We start from the raw sequence: 14,922 nt of genomic DNA on the forward strand, positions 1-14,922 counted from the left end.
CTAGAGGAGCTCTATAATCTGTGACCATGTGTCTGAGCGCTCAGCCCCGGCGGGGGGAGGCTTTTCGACGCTGCACCGGCGGAAGTGGCCGTGGGAGACGGTCGGGCGCTGCAACGGCATGGCGGCGGCGGCGGCGGCCACAGGCGGGAAGAAGCGGAGGAAAGACGAGGGTAATGGCCGGCCCGGGGCTGCGGGGACCGGTATCTCCCACTGTCTGCGGCAGGGGGTGGAGGGGAGCCCCGGATCTGTGGCAGGCCGCCCTCCATATCTCTCTCCCCCCACCCCCTCTCTTCTCCTCTCCCTCTCTCCCCCTCTCTTCTTCCCCTTCTCTCCCCTCCCCCCTTGCGCCCTGCACCCCATGACCCAACCCTCTCCCTTCTGCTCCTTCACCCTCTGCCTTGTCACCCCCTTCCCCTTCACTCCCTTCCCCGTCTGTTTGCTCATTCTCTCTGCCTCTTCTCACCACTTCCCTTCTGCCCTATTCCCCCACTCTCAAACCATCCCCTCTCTTTTATTTTAATACGTCCATGTCCAATCACCATGTGGCACATTGTATTTATGTACATGGAAACGCGTTCTAATGATTTTGGATGTCTGTACAGGTTGCAGGAATGCAGATGTTTACATTGTGAATGGGGCAGATGTTAATTTTGAGGATTTTTCTACAGTGGACGAAAGTGAGCTGTTGACTGTACCGGAGGGGTGGAAGGAAGCACCGTTTACCAAAGAGGACAATGTCCATGGTCTTCTGGAAGAGAGCAGCTTTGCAACGCTCTTCCCCAAGTACAGGGAGGCATATCTGAAGGAATGCTGGCCTTTGGTGCAGAATGCGCTGAGTGATTACGTAAGAAACTTTGATCATCAATAAATGCTACAATGGCGATTTAAACGTTAAAATATTCCAGAGCACCTAACAGTGATTTTCTGATGAATTTTGACTATGATGATGTGAGGGATAGGGGTTGTGGAAGGAAGGAAGGTGCAGGAAGGAACTGCAGATGCACGTTTACACTAAAGGTAGACACAAAATGCTGGAGTAATTCAGCGGGTCAAGCAGCATCTATGGAGAAAATAAATCTGTGATGTTTCAAGTCGAGACCCATCTTCGGACTGAGAGTCAGGGGAAAGGTAAATGAGAAATACAGAAGGTACATAGAACAAATGAATGAAAACTATACAAAAAGCAACATTGATCAAGGAAAGGTGGAGCCCACAATGGTCCATTGTTGGCTGTGGGGAAGGTAATGATTAGTAAAAACTCAGACTGTGAAACTCGGCAGGATGACAGTGAAACTAGTAGGATGACTAGGCGGGGGAGGGACAGAGAGAAAGGGGATTCAAAGGTTACTTGAAGTTAGAGAAATCAATAATTACTTGAAGTTAGAGAAATCATGTCATGTCAAGAGAGTTTCATTGTCATGTGTCCCAGATGTGCTGGGACCAGGAAAGATCTTCGGAAATGTGCACGCCTAGGACCCTTTCCACCATCGCATTTCGTTGTCTCTGTACTGTACACTGACAATGACAATTAAAATTGAATCTGAATCTGAATCATCCCGTTGATATAAACAGGATTGTGGGTCCCTATATTGCCCCTTCCAAAGTTCTCAATCAGTTCCTTGGTTTTGCTGGTGTTGAGAGCCAGGTTGTTGTGCTGGCACCATTTGGTCAATAAGGAATTAGGTTTAGAAATCTGCCGATATCAAAGATCTGTAAAACGAGAATGCAGCTTCTGCACAGTGATGTTATAATGATCCGGGAGAACATCAGCAGTGGAAAGGTGATGGGGAGAATGTTACCACAGAGCATTGACTCGGAGGTTGCAGTCTTTTCAAGATGACTGATCTCCGTTAAACCCTGACCTCTGCCATTCAGATGCACCTCTGAGCACCAGAGAACATCAGGATTACAAAGTCAATTGCTCCAACCTAACTTTCCCCAGCAAACTCCTGAACCTGAAAATGGGCGGCACGGTGGCACAGCGGTAGATTTGCTGCCTCACAGCGCTTCGGGTTCGATCCTGACTACAGGTGCTATCTGTACAGAGTTTGTACGTTCTCTCTGTGACTGCGTGGGCTTTCTCCGAGATCTGCAGTTTCCTCCCACATTCCAAAGACGTACAGGTTTGTGGGTTAATTGGCGTGGTATAAGTGTAAATTAGTCCCTAGTGTGTGTAAGATAGGGTTACTATGCGGGGATCGCTGGTTGGCACGGACTCGGTGGGCCAAAGGGCTGTTTCCTCGCTGCCTCTCTAAATTAAACTAAGCCAGCCAGATATTTCCTCTAACTCCCAATTGAGATATTTCCTCCATCAGTGGTTCCTTCCTATACATGGTCATGTGACGTTTTGGGTCGGGACTGAAGATAGGTGCCTACCTGAAACGTCACCAATCAATGTTCTCCAGAGATACTGCCTGACATGCTGAGTTACTCCAGCACTTAGTGTCTTTTATCTGTAAACCACCATCTGCAGTTTATTGTGTCTACTGGTTATTTCCAGCATCTTGTTTTTATTTCATATTTCCAGCATTTGAGGTTTTATAAAAATTATCATTTACGATTGAGTTGTTTAAAATATTTGATTTTTTTGTGGTGTCTTCTCTGAGTTCTAATGTTTTAAATTTGCTGAAATAAGCTATGCTTATAATATCTCTTTAATTTAGCACATTACAGGAACGTTAGATTTGATAGAAGGCAGCGTCACTGTGTCTACCTCAAGGAAGACATTTGATCCGTATTCCATTGTGAAGGCGCGAGACTTTATAAAGCTTTTAGCAAGGAGCGTTCCGTTTGAGCAAGTGAGTAGCAAAATAGCGAAAGAAATCTCCAGTGAAATCACATATTGTTTAGTCGTTAGAGATACAGCGTGGAGACACGCCCTTCGGCCCACCTAGTCCACACCGACCAGCGATCACCCCGTACACTAGCACTATCCTGCACACTGAGGACAATTTACAGAATCCAATTAACCTACAAACCTGCATGTCTTTGGAGTGTGGGAGGAAATCGGAGCACCCGGAAAAACCCCAGGATCGAATCCGGGTCTCTGCTGTAAGGTGGCAACTCTATCGCTGCGCCACTAAATCGAAAAATGTTGGTGCGTAGAATTTTGTGCACAGTTCTGATCACCCAGCTGTAAGAAGGATGTCATAGAATCATGCAGTGTGGAAACAAGGTCTTCGCCCAACTTACCCTCACCGACCAACAAGCCCAGTCTACACTAATCCCACCTGCTTGCATCTGCCCCATACCCTGTTCTATAAATAATCCTATTTATATTATGGTATATGGACACACTGATCTGTTTTGTAGCAAATGCCTACTATGTTCTGTGTGCTGAATCAAAGCAAGAATTTCATTGTCCGATCAGGGACACATGACAATAAACTCACTTGACTGCCCATGTATCCGTCCAAATGTTTGTTTAACGTTGTGATGGTAAGCTGGAAAGGTTTCAGGAAAATGGTTACTGGGACTGGAAGGTTATAAGGAGAGGCTGGATGTTTCTTTCTGCAGTGTAGAAGGCTGAGGGGTGCCCTTGTAGAGGCATTTAAAATGTGAGGGGCATGGATATGGGGGATAGTTGTAAGGATAGGTTGGTTTAAAACTAGAGAGCATAGATTTACGGTGAGAGGAGAAAGACGAAGTAAATCTGAGGTGCAACTTTTTCACATACAGGTTGTTGGGTTTATGGTTTGAGCTGATAGAGGAAGTGGTAGAGGTCGGAATAATTACAATGTTTAGAAGATAGACACAAAGTGCTGGAGTACCTCAGCGGGCCAGGCAGCATCTCTGGAAAAAAAATGATGGCTGACGTTTCAGGTCGCCACTTGTCAGACTGAAAGTAGACGGAAAGGAACTGGAGGTAGGAAAAACCTGTACAAAGCAGGGCTGGCAACAGATGACCAAGGAAGGTTTGAGCCCATAATGGCCCATTGATGGCTGGGGAAGAGGTGGCAGTGGAGGAATACAGGGATGTGAACAGTGGAACTGGTAGGACGACTCGTCAATAGTAATGTTTTAGTGTGACACGGGCCAAACAGGCAAACAGGACTCGCATTGTTAGGCACCTTGGTCGGCAAGGATGAGTTAGCCCATCGGACCTGTTTCTGTGCTGTGTAACTCTTATGACTATGAGATAAAACTGCAGTTAATTTTACAAATGATTGGGCTCTGGGGGAAATATTGGAAGAAAGACTTGTTATGCCCCTCAACACTCCTGACTGTCACTACTTCCATTACAAGAGGTACTGATGTGTGAAAACACACGCTCCATATTTCAGGGACAGTTTCTTCTTCCTGAAAAAACTGTTATTGGGCAACTAAACCATCCTATCACCTAGAGAGCAGTCCTGACCTCCCATCTACCTCACTGGAGACCCTGGGACTATCTTTAATCGGACTTTATGGTGAACTAAACATTATATCCTTTATCCTCTATCTGCACACGGAGGGCGGCTTGATTGTAATCGTGTATCATCTTGATTATTGTCTGAAAGCTTTTCATTGTACCTCAGTACATGTAACAATAAACTAAACTAAACTTGGCAATTTTTGCATGAAATGGTCAAGACAGACTTGTGAAATGACCTCTGCGTGTTTGGTTTAGAATTCACTTAGGAGGTTAAATGTGGTGGCCAGTGTCAGATTATAACTTCTCTTGCTTCCTATTCTAGGCAGTTCGCATCTTCCAGGATGACATGGCATGTGACATTATCAAGATCGGGTCACTGGTTAGGAACCGTGAACGATTAGTGAAGAGGAGAATGAGGCTTATCGGACCAAAGGGATCAACACTTAAAGTAATGTGCTGCTAGTCGTTAAAGAATGCAGTCACCTTGTGCGGAATTGTAAATCTTTCTGTGAAAGCAACTATGATGACACAACTATGCTGGAGTAACTCAGCAGGTCAGGCACCATCTCTGGAGAACATGGATAGGTGACGTTTCGGGACGGGATCCTTCTTCAGACTGCAGTTTGGAGACGCAAGGAATTGCAGATGCTGATTTACAAAAAATGGCACAAAGTGGTGGAGTCCACATCTGAAACATCACTTATCCATGTTCATAAGTTTGTAGGTTTTCGGAGCAGAATCAGGCCATTCAGCCCATCAAGTCTTCTCCGCCATTCAATCACGGTTGATCTATCTTTCCCTCTCAACCCCATTCTCCTGCCTTCTCCCCATAAACCCTGACACCCGTACTGATCAAGCACTTTACTCACTTATCTCAAGCACTGTTACTCCAGCACATTGTGTCTTTTTTGTAAACCAGCATCTGCAATTCCTATCCACGTTCTCCAGCGCTTTGTGCCCTTTTAACTGCATTTTGATGTCAAAATAAGAAATTTCACAGTGTAAAGCGATGATGTACTGCCTGATTTTCAGTGGGTCAGGAGGGTATGTGGATGTCACTGATGTTCTTTCTGTTTTATCTTCTATTTGCAGGCCTTGGAGCTGTTGACAAATTGCTATATAATGGTGCAAGGGAATACCGTGTCTGCACTGGGCCCGTACTCTGGACTGAAAGAGGTGAGTACGTCAAGTTTGGGGCACTCGCTCTATGACCTTACTGAATAGTGAAAGGCCTGGATGGAGTGGACGTGAAGAGGATGTTTCCACTAGTGGGATAGTCTAGGACCAGAGGCCATAGCATCAGAATAAAAGGACATACTGTTAGAAAGGAGATAAGGAGGAATTTCTTTAGTCAGCGGGTGGTGAATCTGTGGAATTAATTACCACAGATGGCTGTGGAGGGCAAGTCAACGGATATTTTTAAGATGGAGATTAACAGATTTTTGATTAGTACTGGTGTCAGAGGCTATGGGGAGAAGGCAGGGGAATGTGGTTGAGAGGGATAGATCGATCACCCAAGACTGAATGGCAGAGTAGATTTGATGGGCCGAATGGCCTAATTCTGCTCCTATAACCTATGATCGGTGGACTTGCTCAGTGTGCAGACTAAAGCATATATAAATGTATTTATATATAGAAACATAGAAAATAGGTGCAGGAGTAGGGCATTCGAGCCTGCACCACCATTTGATATGATCATGGCTGATCATCCAACTCGGTATCCCATCCCTGCCTTCTCTCCATACCCCATGATCCCTTTAGCCACAAGGGCCACATCTAACTCCCTCTTAAATATAGCCAATGAACTGGCCTCAACTACCTTCTGTGGAAGAGAATTCCACAGATTCACCACTCTCGGTGTAAAAAATGTTTTCCTCATCTCGGCCCTAAAAGACTTCCCTCTTATCCTTAAACTGTGACCCCTAGTTCTGGACTTCCCCAACATCGGGAATAATCTTCCTGCATCTAGCCTGTCCAACCCCTTAAGAATTGTGTAAGTTTCTATAAGATCCCCTCTCAATCTTCTGAATTCTAGCATGTACAAGCCAAGTCTATCCAGTCTTTCTTCATATGAAAGTCCTGCCATCCCTGGAATCAGTCTGGTGAACCTTCTCTGTACTCCCTCTATGGCAAGAATGTCTTTCCTCAGATTAGGAGACCAAAACTGTACGCAATACTCCAGGTGTGGTCTCACCAAGACCCTGTACAACTGCAGTAGAACCTCCCTGCTCTTATACTCAAATCACTTTGCTATGAATGCTAACATACCATTTGCTTTCTTCACTGCCTGCTGCACCTGCACGCCTACTTTCAATGACTGTGACACCCAGGTCTCGTTGCATCTCCCATTTTCCTAATCAGCCACCATTCAGATAATAGGCTACTTTCCTGTTTTTGCCACCAAAATGGATAATCTCACATTTATCCACATTATACTGCATCTGCCATGCATTTGCCCACTCACCCAACCTGTTCAAGTCACCTTGCAGCCTCCTAGCATCCTCCTCACAGCTAACACTGCCCCCCAGCTTCGTGTCATCCGCAAACTATATAAGACCAGCGGGCTGTAGCCTGTAGAGGGAGCTGTCAAGACCGGCCACTGTTTGTCCCCCGAAGACCAGAGAGGAGGGACAGAGGACAACGGTGGACACGAGAACAAGGGTTGGTTGGATGGGTGAACCAGGATCTCGCTTTCCGTCTGTGCAAGGCATCCCCAGGGCATAAAGCCTGAAGGTGGCCAGGTGAGGAGAGGGACGATGGTCGATCCGGTGATGGCTGGAGGTCCTGCAGATGCCTGGAACTCGCCTGGACCGTGTCTCTCCAGAAGACCTAGCGCGCGGACCGGACTGGACTTTGGAATGGCGCCAAAACCTGGCAACTCTTGCATGCAGTGGACTATTTCTGTACACTTTGCTAATCAGGGATTGTGGTTAGGTACGGCAATACTGAACTGGATGCAAAATAAAATCCACTGTATGTTTCAGGCATGATATTCTTCCGATTTAAATCGGAATTCCGATTATTTTTTCCTAGAAATTAATCTGATTTTTCGCTTCGACTAAACCCCTCGATTCGACTAAACCTCACTTCAACTACGAGACCTCGCCACGACTAAACTTCACCTTACACTTAAACCTCAACTCACTAAACCTCGCCTCGACTAAACCTCCCACCTCACGACCGAACTCCACCTCACAAATAATCCCCGTCTCGACAAATCACCGCCTCTCTCCCGCTCCTGCAGGGAGGGGTTACGGGCGGGGGAGCGGGGCTCGGGCTCGACGTCAGCGAGAGTGCGTCTCTCACCTGCTCTCTCGGGCAGTGTGCCTGCGTCGCTCTCCGTGCTCGGCCCCGCCCCCTGGTTGGAGCCACCAACGGCCGGGGCAGGGCTAGAAATAGCGGGAGCGGATGAGAGGTGGCGATGCAGTTTCATCGTGGGGTGGGAGGTTTAGTTGAGGTGAGGTTTAATGAGGTACGGTTTAGGCAAAGTTTAGGTGTGAGGGGAAATTTGGTATTGCAGTATCATCGAGGCGAGGGGTTTAGTGAGGCAAGGGGATTTTAGACGAGGTGCAGGTGAGGAGAAGTTATCGTAGGTGAGGTGAGGAGAAATGGGTGTCTGAGCTCAGGAAGGGAGACCAAGGTGCTGCTGAAGGAGACGAGACCACTGCCTTCTGTGGCACAAATTGAATCCACAAATTCACAACTCTGGCCGAAAATGTCACCTAAGTGGGACAGGCCCTTTAGCCATTTAGAACGGAGATGAGGAAAAACATTTTCACAGAGAGTTGTGAATCTGTGATATTCTCTGCCTCAGAATGCAGTGGAGCCCAATTCTCTGGAGCCTTTCAAGAGAGAGATAGATAGAGCTCTTAAAGATAGCAGGGTCAAGGGATATGGGGAGAAGCCAGGAACAGGATACGAATTGTGGATGATCAGCCATGATCGCAGTGAATGGCGGTGCTGGCTCGAAGGGCCGAATAGCCTATTCCTGCACCTATTGTCCATTTCATGAAATATATATCTTTTGGGGTTTATTTTACTGGTTATGTGTTGGAACAATTCTAAGCTTCTGTTATGTAAACTACCAGCAGAAAACTTGTGAATCACTTTCAATTTATTGAAAATGCAGGAGCTTCGGATTGGGGCTCTTCTCCTTTAGACAAGTTCCCGGGCAATAATATTTAATTGTTCTCTTAACTTTTCCAGGCTAGAAAAGTAGTAATTGATACCATGAAGAATATTCACCCGATCTACAATATCAAGGTATGATTAATTTAAGAAACAAATAAGAAACATGTTGGCAGGATGTGTCAGTACTACTGGCCAGAGGAGTTGCCAACAAGTACTGAGATGAGATGAGTATTTGCCAATCGTGTCATTTTCTTCCGTAAGGGGTGCTGTATGGTAAGTCAATGAAACATTTAAAGCGGTGATTTTAATACTCTGTAATTATAACGTTGTAACACTATATACTGCACACTAGTATTTACACCAGTATTTTTCTCGTTGCACTACCTTTTGTACTTGTGTATCAACAATCTGTCAAAGGTTTTTGCTGTATCCCAGTACATATGACAATAACATACCAATACCCCTATGTTTAGAAACTCACACTGACTCCCAGTTAAGGGCTGTCTCCATTCAGCCTAGGTTCTAGGAGCAGAACTAGACCATTCAGCCCATTCAGTCATGCTGATCTATCTTTCCCTCTCAACCCCATTCTCCCGCCTTCACCTCATAACCCTGGACACCCTTACTAATCAAGAATCTATCAATCTGCACCTTAAAAATATCAATTGACGGCCTCCACAGCCGACTGTGACAATGAATTCCACAGATTCACCACCCTCTGACTAAAGAAATTCCTCCTCCTTTCTAAGTCCCAGAATCCCAATAGTGGAAACATCCTCTCCACATGCACTCTATCCAGGCCTTTCACTGTTCCTAACAGAACTTAAAGCAACATATTTGTTCCCTATGTTTGATTCATTCTAATGCTAAGTGTCTCTAAATGTTTAAGAATTGTGCATGACTCGTATGTATGATACTTATGTGGGCTAAACTTTGATCTTTTCGAAGACGTTGATGATTAAACGGGAATTAGCAAAAGACGAGGAGCTAAGAATACAAAACTGGGAGCGCTTTCTGCCTACGTTCAAATCCAAGAATCTAAGCAAACGCAAAGTACCCAAGAAGAGGAGGATTAAGAAGGAGTACACACCTTTCCCTCCACCACAACCAGAAAGCAAGGTGGGTACTCTTTGCTCCTAATCTGGCAATCTAGTCATGGTAGGATACTTGCTTTGTATCTCTGCTGCATGACTGAGATCCACAAACACAGCTACTTTGCAAGTACCCACAGATGAGTGAAGACCCTTGTGGCCACTTTCTAACATTCAATACCAGACGCTGAGATTTTCTTTAGAACCAGCAGTAGACATGATAGAGTAAATCTTTGTGCCATAGGCAGTGTTTACTCTGGCGTGGCTTGATCGATCTGTTGAAAGATAGAAAAACAGCACGGAGACAAACCCTGCGGCCCACCGAGTCAGGGGCGGAAATCGCTATCAAACCATGGGGATGGGGACACAATTTTTTAGCGCCGCGTGCGAGACTTTGGAGGCTTCAGCCGTAGGCCCTGTGGATGGTAACATCGGGAGCTGACCTGGTTGGTGACCGACTCCGAACTCCAGCAACAGCAGCTTCGTTCGCCTCAAATCGTCGGGCTCCAATTGGCCCGTTCGCGGGGCCTTTCATCGCCCGGCGGGTGCCTTCAACATCAGGAGCCTCGATCGCCTCAACGCAGCAATTTGACCGTGGGGCGATGGAAGATCCCGCGGCCGATTTTAAGCCGTGCCAGGCGATGTAAGGCCATGCAAACGGGCCAATTCAAGCTCCGTTCTATGATCTTTGCTCCACCAGGACGTCTCCCTCCTCCAATCACCGTGATCTATCCTCAGTCCCAGCCCCCTACTTCCGCCTCTGACTGTCACCTCCCTCCTCCAATCATCGCGCTGAATCATCATGTCCCGTCCACCCATTGCCTACTGACCGACGTCTCCCTTGTCCAATTGGCGCCCTCGATCATCTGTCCCCCACCTCTCAAAACATGGGGGGGGGGCATGACGACCCCCCCCCCTCGGGATTTCCACCCATACAACGAGTTGACGCCGACCATCAATCATTTTAGTTTAGTTTTAGTTCAGAGAAACAATGTAGAAACGGGTCCTTCAGCCCACCGAGTCCATGCTGACCATCGATCATACATACACAAGTTCTATCCCACACACGAGGGACAATTCACAGAAGCTAATTAACCTTCAAACCCCTACGTCTGGAATGTGGGAGGAAACCGGAGCACCCAGAGAAAACCCACGCGGTCACAAGAACGTACAAACTCCGTACAGACAGCACCCGTAGTCAGGATCAGACCCAGGTCTCTGGCGCTGTGAGGCAGCAAATCTACCGCTGCTCCAATGTCTGGTATGTTTCTCTGTGTTAAAAAATGTACGCAAACGCAAGTTATTGCTTTATAGAGATGGTTAAAGGCTTATTTTAACATTGAAGGGTTTGGGATTGATAAATCAAAGGAAAATATACATCCCCTGTCTGCTGACTACCACCAACCTATATTGCTGTTGTTATTTATTTAGGTGGATCAGGAGCTGGCAACTGGTGAATACTTTCTCAAGGAGAAAGACAAGAGGAAGATAAGACTCCATGAAACAAAGGTCAGTGTTTAATGTTTAATTGCTACAAATTTGATGAGGTGGGGTGGGGAGGGAAGAAATGAAAGCTAAATAATCTATTTGCTTATTTATTGATCATTTGTCTCCGTTTGACCAAAGGGATTGGAAGTCTATTATTCCCAATGAATCTTTATAATAATTGCCTAACATTTTGTATCTGTATCACCAGGCGAAAGGAGCAGAGGCAACAGCTAGACGAAAGGAAGAAAGAAATAAAGCTTTTATTCCTCCTAAAGAGAAACCCATGGTTAAAGCAAAGAAAGGTAAAATAATTTTGTTTTTACAAACAAGTAAATTTCCACTACATAAAACCTGTTCTAAGGATTCTTACCAAGTGCTTGTGTTTTTTATAGTTCAGTGTGGGGGTTGGTATTAAGTAGTTGAAATTATATTTATCAGGACTTTGAAAAATACTTGGATTTAAAGGACTAAATTACATGGAAATAATGCAGAAACCAGGTTTGTGTTCTCTGGAATTTTGTTATAACATGATTGATTGAAGGGGAACCAAGGACAGATAGAAAATATTTCTGCTAGACTTAAGTCCAAAAATTGGATTGAATTTAGTAAATATTTTCACACATGACAAAATGCCTGATCAAAAATTAATAATAAAACTGAGTGGTTTAGTTTAGAGAAACAGCATGGAAACAGATCCTTCGCCCCACCGAGTCGGCGCTGACCAGCGATCACGCCATACACAAGCACTATCCTTACACACTAGAGCCAATTTACAATTTTTATCGAAACTAATTAACCTCTAAACCTGCACATCTGGAGTGGGAGGAAACCGGAGCACCCAGAGAAACGGGGAGAACGTACAAACTCTAAAACAGCAACTCTACCGCTGCACCACCGGTTAATATATAAAAATTATATTAATGCACACAGGGAAAAGATGGGTGTATGAGGATATGTGTCAGAAAAAATAAATCGAGGACTCGGACTTATGTCGAGCGAGACTTTATTACTTGATATCACGGAGGAACTGCCCCGGGAGACAGTTCCTTACGCGCATTGACAGCGCGGGTATATACTGCCGAACAAACAAGTGTATGTGCGGACTAGCCCAGATTTGAGTTCTTTAAACAGCTTAGTCGGGGAGTTGCAATTTGATCAAAACTGCCTAAATTACATTACTCAGACCCGTACATTAGCGCTGTTTGATTTGCAGATAATAGATAATAACATCACGCACAAAGAAACAAATATCTGTACACAATGCTCAATCATTCGGCCATGTCTTTCCTAAATTCTCTCTCAATATGTCACAGGGTAGACAAAGAGTACAAAAGACTTGTAAATGTTTTCTTCTTAGATTGGTTATAAAAAAATTAAATTGTTGTTATATTTAATCTATGGTATTTACATTGTGAAAAAAAACCCTCTGTTTCAGCTGTAGAAACCAAAGTTGACATACAGGTTTTAAAAGAAAAAGTGAAAGCAGCCAAGAAAAAGAAGCTTGGAGCTCCAGCAGCAGAGGAAGTTGCACAGAAGATGGCTCAAAGGGAGAAGAAGAAGAAATAAAATTACCTTAATCTTCCATAGCTCCCTAACGTGTTTTGGACAAGCACCATTGAACTACTGGAACAATCCAGATGACTGGAGTTCTTCTCATTGAGGCTGTGTCATGTTTCTTGCGACAACCAATGGTCAAAGTAAACAGCCAAGGAATGTGAAAGATATGGCACCAGTCGGAACAGAAGAGTTCAGCAATTGATGATTGACAATGGGGCTGGTTCGGTTAGTACGTGATTTCCCCCAGCCACGTACTACCTCAGAATGGTCAACCGGTTTAGATCTTTTGTTAAACAGATGTTGACAGCTGAACACCAAGTGCTGAGGTTGTTACCAACAGTTGATTGTGATTAGGACGACTTTCTATAATGTTTTTTTTAAGTGAGGTAGGGGAAATACACAGTTTGTTGGATGTATATTTCACCTGACTGTGAGGGTACACTGCATTCAAATGGCTACCGAAATGTAATTGAAATTGTGCAGATCACAACGATCCTACTGTGTCCATTCTGTGTGAATATTCTCAGTCTGGCTGTTGCCTGTCAAGATAAAATCATTGTTTTTCAGCAGTATTGGAAATTGAAACCTTCCATGAATTTCAAAGACAGTAAAATCTGTTTAATGTCTTTCTTGAGATGGAACAGTTTACTTTATCGTACATAGTACCATGCAGAGAAAATGTTCTGAAATTTCTGTGGTATTTCATACTTCATGCCTTGTGCACATCTAAAATTAACAGATTTCCTTTAATTAAATGTTTCTAATTATTCATCTGTTGTGCAAATGATGTTGCAAAATGTCAGGTGTAGAGTTAGTTATGTAGCATGGAAATGGGCCTTTCAGTTCTACTTGCCCACCAAAATGTATTTCTGTGTTAGTAGTCCCATTTGTCTGGGTTTTGGCCCATATCCCTATAAACCTTTTCCATCTATGTACCTGTCCAAACGTTTTTTCAATATTAGTATTGGACATTGCTTATAGATTAGATTAGATTAGATTCCTTTATTGTCATTCAGACCTTTCGGTCTGAACGAAATTATGTTGCCTGCAGTCATAAACAGAACCAATAAAAACAAAACATACAATAAACACAAATTAAACATCCACCACAGTGAGTTCACCAAGCACATCCTCACTGTGATGGAGGCAAAGTCTTAAAGTCTCCGTCTCTTCCCTCCTTGTTCTCCCTCTGCGCTGAGGAGATCGATCCAGGCCGGAGATGCCGCCCTCCAGTCCAGCGGACCTCTGTGGTGATGTCGCCGCCGCCGAAAGCCGGAACGCCGTCTCCGCTCCGAAACGGCCCGCCACAGCATCAGCTCCGGGCAGCCGCCCCAGCCCCGGGTACCGCAGTCTCCGCTCCGGGCAGCCGCCCCAGCTCCGGGCCCCTCAGTCTCCGCTCCGGGCCGCCGTCCCAGCTCCGGGCAGCCGCCCCAGCTCCAGGCCGCTGCCTCAGCTCCGGGTCCCGCAGTCTCAGCTCCGAGCCCCGCTGCATCAGCTCCAGGCCGCCGCCGAAAGCCAGAACGCCGCACCAGCAAGTCGGGCCACCGCTGCCTTAGCCCCGAAGACGGCCAGCCTCTCGTTGGTGAGTCCTGGCTGGCTCTGCCTTGGGGTCAGTCGCAGGCTGGAGGCCGCCAGCTCCGCCATTAGGCCTCAGCGCAGACGGAGGCAGAGAAGGGGGATACGACACGAAAAAGTCGCATTCCCCCGAAGGAAGAGACAGAGAACATGTTTCACCCCCCCCCATCTAACACAACCCAACAAACTAAAACTTAACCAAGACAAGACAAAAAAAACAACAGAAAAAAGTAAAGACAGACGGACTGCAGGCGAGCCGCAGCTGTTAACAGCGCCGCCACTTCCGGAATAGGTGAAATTATTCAGTTCTCTCAGTTGTGTTGTTCGTTGAATTTGGTAAATTGGAAAAAGACGAATAGTTTGAGATTTTCATTACCACTGGTCAAGAACATATTCAAGCTCTGAAGCCTCCATGGCAAAGAGAGACGTCAAATATTTGAGATCAGAGTCGGCATAAAAACAGGCACTTCGGCTCAACTCATCCATGCCAACCAAGATGCCCCATCTAAACTAGTCCCTTTTACCTGCGTTTGGCCCATAAACCGTTCCTATCCATGTACCTTTTCGATATCTAAGTGATTATGGGAAATGCTAATGTAAAGAAATGTCTGAGATAAATTTATAGTTTTGTCAGCTTAAATTTTACAGGACACAGATCCAAACAAGGACTAATATTAGAAAATAGTTTAGTGCATTGGCATGTTAAGTGGATTTAATGATAAAGAT

The 14,922-nt window shown here is 45.4% G+C and overlaps 1 protein-coding gene across 1 annotated transcript; it reads left to right on the plus strand.

Annotated features, from left to right (window-relative positions):
- The first annotated feature begins 11 nt into the window (after nt 1-11).
- krr1 (KRR1 small subunit processome component homolog) lies at nt 12-13,388 on the plus strand. The gene is made up of 10 exons (XM_055650588.1): nt 12-170; nt 669-844; nt 2,664-2,798; nt 4,677-4,802; nt 5,447-5,530; nt 8,561-8,617; nt 9,434-9,604; nt 11,008-11,085; nt 11,273-11,366; nt 12,500-13,388. The coding sequence occupies exons 1-10, from the start codon at nt 119-121 to the stop codon at nt 12,628-12,630; spliced, it is 1,104 nt and encodes a 367-aa protein (XP_055506563.1). The 5' UTR covers nt 12-118; the 3' UTR covers nt 12,631-13,388.
- Nucleotides 13,389-14,922: the final 1,534 nt, after the last annotated feature.

The sequence above is a fragment of the Leucoraja erinacea genome, chromosome 19, assembly GCF_028641065.1.
Source record: "Leucoraja erinacea ecotype New England chromosome 19, Leri_hhj_1, whole genome shotgun sequence".
Classification (NCBI taxonomy): Eukaryota; Metazoa; Chordata; class Chondrichthyes; order Rajiformes; family Rajidae; genus Leucoraja; species Leucoraja erinaceus.